Here is a 7356-nt window from a genome sequence, read left to right on the forward strand (position 1 = left end):
CCCTTCCTCCACTTACACATCTACAGATTACACACCTAAAATCGATACGCATACAAACTTATGACTGGTTTGGGGAAGAACATTGATCAATTCCTATTCGAGAGATGCAGGGCATCTACACTTGGATACTTCTTCAAGATATGCAGTGCATGTACACTTTGATTCTTCTTGAAGATCTTCGATTGAATCCACTTTGTCACTTTTAGGTTTAAGTGATCAGAGTAGGATGAAAGACGGTCGGATTTGGCTATGGAGATGAAGGAAACGAGCATGATGGGGAAGAAAAAGAAGGAAGAACCTGGAAGTCATCGATCGAAGAAAAAGAAGGAAGAACTTGGAGCAATCACTTCATTTAATTATCAAGAAGATTTGGGGTTTAAAAAGATCCTACTGGTCCGATTATAGCTTTTTTGTTGCAAATTGAAAGCCTAAACTTTCTAGGTAACAAAATCATAATTCTTTTTTGGATATTTAACATTGAGGATTTTGTAGTAGCTTTTCAATATATTTTTCTGGGGTTCCTCTAATCTTGAGACAAGGATTAACATCATGTTGTGCGTTTTCAATTTTTCAAGTGTATATGTGTGTTTGGAGTTTTAGTTATTGATGAAGGGTGGGTGAGGAAGATGATGGGGGTGGTGCTGATATTTTTGGCTCATGTTCGAAAGAGAGAGAGAGAGAGAGAGAGAGAGAGAGAGAGAGAGAGAGAGAGAAAGAGAGTATTATTTCATTTATTTATTTATTTATTTTAAAAAAGAGAAAACATCAAAAATGGTCCCTGTGGTAGTGAAATGACGGAAATGCCTTTCAATTAACGGATAAAACTTAACGGAGTTAGGGGTAAGGACCAACTGTAAAATTTTTTGAAAGCACAGATACCGGCTATGACCTTTCTAAACCACGGGTACTAAACTTCAGATTTTGGGAAACCACAGAGACCATTTATGATGCTTTTTCTAAATTATAAGTTTTAATATCATATTATGTACAATTATTTTATTTTTTAAACTAGTTGTGAGACTCATGTATTACGTGAGTTAATTTAAAAAAAGTTAATTATAAAGGTCAAAATATTTGAGAACTTTAAATTTATAAAAAATAAAAAAACAATGAATTATTATAATATAAATGTTTTTTATCTTTCAAATTTAAATAAATAAAAAGGAACTAATGAGCTTAAATTTTAAGAATTTTGAAATTAAAAAGTAATTTCATTAATGAAATTGATATCTATTTATTACTACATTTATTGTAATTATTAAATTAAAATATTATATGAAATTTAATAAAATAGAAAACCTCATAAATTAATTCAAAATAACCAAAAAATGATATTTAGCAAATTGAATGAAAGTGTGCAACTGACAAAAAACCTTCATTTATTGAAAATGATACTCTTTAAGATCTTAATAGCAAAGTATAGAAAGAAACCAAATGCCTGTTGGTGATTTGTTGTCATCAATATTATTTAAGTGTAATGGGATTACTTTGTTGACCAAAGGTGATCTTGATAAATATTAAACAAGTAAGGAAGGTGTGGAGTACACACTTGTTTAAGTTTGATCAAGTTTTCAAAATACACTGTCATTTAGGGGCAAAGCCCCTAAACGAACGGGGGTCCGGGGGCAACGCCCCAGGGAGCGGGGTCCAAGGGGTAGAGCCCCTGGCTGGGATCGAGCTGAAAATGCATCAGAAAATCGTATTTTCAGAGAATTGACCATTGTTTGACCCTTATCCAAACTTCCGTTTTATGTTAGTTTTTACAGTTTATGACAGTTTGAAACTGTCATATGACAGTTTTCAGACAAAGATCATAAATTCAGTTTTTGGTCTCATTTTCTGGTACAGACGAAATCATCATCAAAGCATTCTAAATTCTTGTCTTTCTGAGTCTTATCCGATTAAAGAATATTGGGAGTACCACCCAAATACTTTAATCTGAAAGTGTTTTACACAATTCTCAGAATTCCAAGCCTTACTATACCCCAATTTCTAACAATGCCCATTTACGATTATGTTTAAAATTTTATGGGTCTTTGGAACTTTCATAATTCAAATTCGATGATATTTGGGATGATTAAACAAAAAAAAAAGATTTTTTTTTGACGAAATTTTCGCTTCTTTTTTCTTTTAGCTAGTTAATAAAACATATATTAATCAATAAGAAATGAACGGTATGTTAAACACTTAAATATGATGTTAACAATATAGTTACTTTTTTTTTTTGAGAAAATTATAAATATAACCTATTTCTTTAATTATTTTGTGTAAAATAGCAAAAAAAAAAAAAAAAAAAAAAAAAAAAAAAAAAAAAAACTCAAATTACAAAAATAACCACCAAAATCGTAGATGGATTCAGTCCATCTGCGATTTTACTTGTCCATTTGCGAACGTATAAGTTGCTAAAACACATCTGTGCTTTAGCGATTTGTATGTTTGCAGATGCATACAATCCATCTGTGATTTTCCCCCTTTTCAGGGGTATAAAAACGTAATTTTTTCTTTCATTTTTCAAACTTTTTTAAAACTCTTTCGCTGGAGGTACTATGGATGATTTCATTTATGAAACTTTTTGTTAGAGAATTCATTTTATTAGAAATGTTTTAAACAAGATTTCCAAAAAAATAACAACTAAATTGATAAGTTTTTTTGTCAAACTCTATATATAATAAAGTTTAAACCCTATTAATTTCGTAGTCAAAATCTAAAAAAAAAAATGAAAAAAGAAACACAAAATTGCAGATGGGATGAGAGTAAATCGCGGATGAACTTAGTTTATGTGCGATAGTTAGAACTTAGTTCATGGATGAACTTAGTTTATGTGCGATAGTCAGAGATGGAGAGATGGAGATATTATGGAGAGATGGAGATATTTATATTGAAAAAGTAAAAGAAAAACACTTGCGAACATACAAATCACTAAAATACAGATGTGTTTTAACAATTTGTATGTTCGTAGATAAAATGTCATACATATACGGTTTTCATGACTATATTTGTAATTTAGGTTTTTTTTTTTATTATTTACACAGAATAATGAAATGATTCGGTTATATTTGTAATTTTTTTTATTATTAATTATTTATTTATTTATTTTTGTGAAAACGATAACGACGACGACTAGGCTAACACTTTCATTTTCATCACTCGATATAAAGTAAAAAGTAAAAACAGGGATCTGAAACTGAATAGGACCCACCCATCTCCCTCTCCCCCCTTTTCCCACCGTCACCATCTCCATCACACCCATTCGCCAGCCCCTGGCCAGCCATTCTCCACTAAAGTACTTTTCTACAAACTCGCATCTTCTATGCTTATGTGATTCTGATTCAGATACACGACAATGGCTATCTCCGGAGGCTTTCGGAGTTCTCGCACTACACTTTCCGAACGGAATAATGGTTTTGCAGGTCCCTCGACTCGACCGCCAGTTGCTGCCGCAGGCTTTACTTTCAAGCTTTTCGCCACCGGTCTCTCGGTTGCCGTATTCTTGTTGTTAGCCGTTTCTTTCCTCTTCACCTCATCATCTGGCGTCGTTTCGTCCGGTCTCGACATTGTAGGTTTTTTTTCTTTTTATTTTACCTTACAGTTATCCAATTGTTGTTGTTTTTTGGTATTTTATTAAATTTGTTAATATGTGTGGGGCTTGTAATTCTAGGGCTTTTCTTCTAATTCGAACGGAGCTGGATCACTTAGGAGGTCTGTGCTCGCGTTAAAATCTGATCCGTTAAAACCTAGATTTGATCAGATCAGAAAGCAAGCAGATGATCACAAGTCGCTCGCTCTCGCTTATGCTGCCTATGCTCGGAAGCTCAAGCTCGAGAACTCTAAGCTCGTTAGGGTTTTCGCTGATCTTTCACGCAGCTACACGGATCTCATCTCGAAACCTGCTTACAGAGCTTTGTTCGACTCTGATGCGGAATCAACAGACGAAGTGGCACTCCGGCAGTTCGAGAAGGAGGTGAAAGAGCGGATTAAGGTAACCAGACAAGTGATTGCCGAAGCCAAAGAGTCGTTTGATAACCAGCTTAAGATTCAGAAGCTGAAAGACACAATTTTCGCAGTCAATGAGCAATTAACCAAGGCAAAGAAGCAAGGTGCGTTCTCTAGCTTGATTGCAGCGAAATCAATACCAAAGAGCTTGCATTGCGTTGCGATGAGGTTAATGGAAGAGCGAATTGCACACCCTGAGAAGTACTCAGATGAAGGCAAGCCACGTCCTGCAGAGTTCGACGATCCGAAGCTGTATCACTATGCGATATTTTCTGATAACGTTGTTGCTGCTTCTGTTGTGGTCAATTCTGCTGTTAAAAACACAAAAGAACCATGGAAGCACGTTTTCCATGTTGTGACAGATAAAATGAATCTTGGAGCAATGCAGGTTATGTTCAAGATGAAAGAATACAACGGTGCTCATATTGAAATCAAAGCAGTGGAGGACTACACATTTCTGAACTCTTCATACGTTCCAGTCCTAAAGCAGCTTGAATCTGCAAAACTGCAGAGGTTCTACTTTGAGAATAAGCTTGAGAATGCAACAAAGGACACAACCAATATGAAGTTCAGGAACCCTAAGTATCTATCAATCTTGAATCATTTGAGGTTCTACCTACCTGAGATGTACCCGACATTGCACAGGATTTTGTTCTTGGATGATGATATAATTGTTCAAAAAGATCTGACTGGGCTTTGGAAGATAGACATGGATGGAAAGGTGAATGGAGCTGTTGAGACTTGTTTTGGGTCTTTTCATAGGTATTCACAATACATGAACTTCTCTCATCCTTTGATCAAGGAGAAGTTTAATCCCAAGGCATGTGCTTGGGCTTATGGGATGAACTTCTTTGATTTGGATGCTTGGAGGAGAGAAAAATGCACTGAAGAGTACCACTATTGGCAAAATCTGGTAAGATTGTTATATGTTAATATGAGTTATGACTTGAGAATTGAGATCTATCTATGTATCTATTTGGCTATTTATGTTTATTAAAGTGTTAATGGTGGTGTACTGTATTTTGCAGAATGAGAATAGGACATTGTGGAAATTGGGAACACTGCCACCAGGTTTAATCACATTTTACTCAACAACTAAACCATTAGAGAAATCATGGCATGTATTAGGGCTTGGGTATAATCCAAGCATAAGCATGGAGGAGATAGAAAATGCTGCAGTTGTGCATTTCAATGGAAATATGAAACCATGGCTTGACATTGCTATGAATCAGTTTCGCCCACTTTGGACAAAATATGTAGACTATGATATGGAATTTGTCCAAGCTTGCAATTTTGGTCATTAAATCTACTACACCCTTTATCAATACTTAACATTCACACGTTAGAGTTGATGATTCCATTTGTTCTGTAGTTTAGATTAATGTGGTTCTCAAGTGTTTATAGATAGTGTTCTCAGTTGAATCATGTTGTGATTTAGAATAGTTGTGGTTAAAGTTAGAGGTTCTTTATCTAAACATATATACACTTTTCTGCTTTATCAGATTAATGGCCATATTGTCCCTTTGGCATAACTTTTAGTTTTACCCATGATTTAGTCAAGCCATTTGACAAGAGTTTAAGCACCCAACGTGGTTGTGGATAGCATGGGGGATGTAAAAGGAGCTGGAGTATTAAAAAATGTTGGAGAAGGGACATGTGTGGAAGAGTTAGTGGGTGAGAGTGGTGGCAAACAACGACGGTAGATGCAAAGAGAGAGTAAAATATCATAGGATGAACAAGGGGGCTTGTTTGGGTTAGGGTTAGGGTTAGGGTTTTTTATGAAAATTTCTTTTCATTTACATATTTGGTCTTGCTTATAAAATTATGAGATAAAAGCAGTTTATAAAATGATAAATTACATAAAAAGCAAAATAAGAGGCATGTTGCTTATTTTACTTAAATTAAATGTCAGATTTCTAGCAAAGTTAGACCGAGTCACCAACCCTGCCAAAAATAGAACTCTTAAAGGAGTATTCGTGTAACAAAATGTAATCTAGGACCGAAGTTATGAATTTTTATAAACATAACTATTTCTATAACTTTTTTGTACCGTCCTCAAAATCACAGGTTAAAATTTTCATTTTTAATATAGTTAAAACACTCATTTATCCTTTATTTAAACATTTAGAAGTATTTCACAAAAACAATTATCAGAGTACATTCCTAAAATCATATATTGCGGAAAATATGGGTGTATGCGTTGCGATTAAGTCGGACCTTTCCTTTTTAAACCAGAGGTGCCTGAAACCATAAACCACAAACTATAAGCACAAAGTTTAGTGAGTTTTCCCAAAATACCACATACCATACGTAACATATGAATCATACATATCAACATGCAATAAAGGTGCTATGTGCCAACCATAGTCTTTCCATTATGCTACAAACCGTATCATGGTCTTTTCTTGCCAAGCCGGGGTCCAAAACCCTGGGTCTTACAGACTAGTGTCAGGAGCCACCTCCTGGTCTTCCATGCAAGAATCACAAAGACGGCTAACATATAATCTACCACTACTTATCTAATTAACTGCTAGAGTCTAAACTCTGCTCTTGCATACAGATTGTCAGGAGCCACCTCCTGGTCTTTCATACAAATGCCAAGGGCCACCCTCCGTCTTCCTAATATACATAAACCAAACGGGCCGACATTGGTGCCTTCGACCCATAGTACAGTGAGGAGACTCACCTCAACAGTTGACCCCATGAATAAATCTTTGACTGATGACCTGCTAAAATCTCTGCACTATCAAACAAATAACACCCAATTAACAATTAGGTTCCAAAACAAATCCAACAATCTATATATGGGGTAAAAATACCATTTTAACCCCCCTAGTTTGGTCCGAGACTAAGACCCAAACTCCCAATCATAAAGGCCCACAAACCAAAAGCATCTAAAGCCCAATCATGGCCAAATTTTCCAAATTGGGCCCAAACCCTTACATGGGCCTTATGCTAAAGCCCATTAACTTTTCCTAAACCAAAACACATATTCTTAGATGGCCCGACAAAGCCCCAAGCAACCAAACCCAAAAAGGTAGCCTAAACTGAAACCCAACCACTCAAAGCCCAATAGATCGAGTACGCGGGGCGTACAAGCACGTACGTGCAACGTACTCGCTTGGAGGCTTGTACGCCCAGCGTACTCACCTTATTCAGCCCAAACTTGATTTTTCACTTAATCCATTAAGACAATGCTCCAAAACACATATCTGACCTCCTTGAGCTGGATTATCACGTAAACTTGCCAACTTTACATCCATACATGACTAAATGAAGCTCTTAAGCTTAAAAGGGACTTAATAGATGACTTAAAGCATGCATGATACCAAAATTCACATAAAGCTTGCACCTTTATGCTTA

The 7356-nt window shown here is 35.6% G+C and overlaps 1 protein-coding gene across 1 annotated transcript; it reads left to right on the top strand.

The window, feature by feature from the left end:
- Nucleotides 1-3166: 3166 nt before the first annotated feature.
- On the top strand, nucleotides 3167-5494 carry LOC111885532 (galacturonosyltransferase 8). The gene is made up of 3 exons (XM_023881785.3): nucleotides 3167-3556; nucleotides 3659-4906; nucleotides 5022-5494. The coding sequence occupies exons 1-3, from the start codon at nucleotides 3344-3346 to the stop codon at nucleotides 5295-5297; spliced, it is 1737 nt and encodes a 578-aa protein (XP_023737553.1). The 5' UTR covers nucleotides 3167-3343; the 3' UTR covers nucleotides 5298-5494.
- The last annotated feature ends 1862 nt before the right edge of the window (nucleotides 5495-7356 follow it).

The sequence above is a fragment of the Lactuca sativa genome, chromosome 9 (assembly GCF_002870075.4).
Source record: "Lactuca sativa cultivar Salinas chromosome 9, Lsat_Salinas_v11, whole genome shotgun sequence".
Classification (NCBI taxonomy): Eukaryota; Viridiplantae; Streptophyta; class Magnoliopsida; order Asterales; family Asteraceae; genus Lactuca; species Lactuca sativa.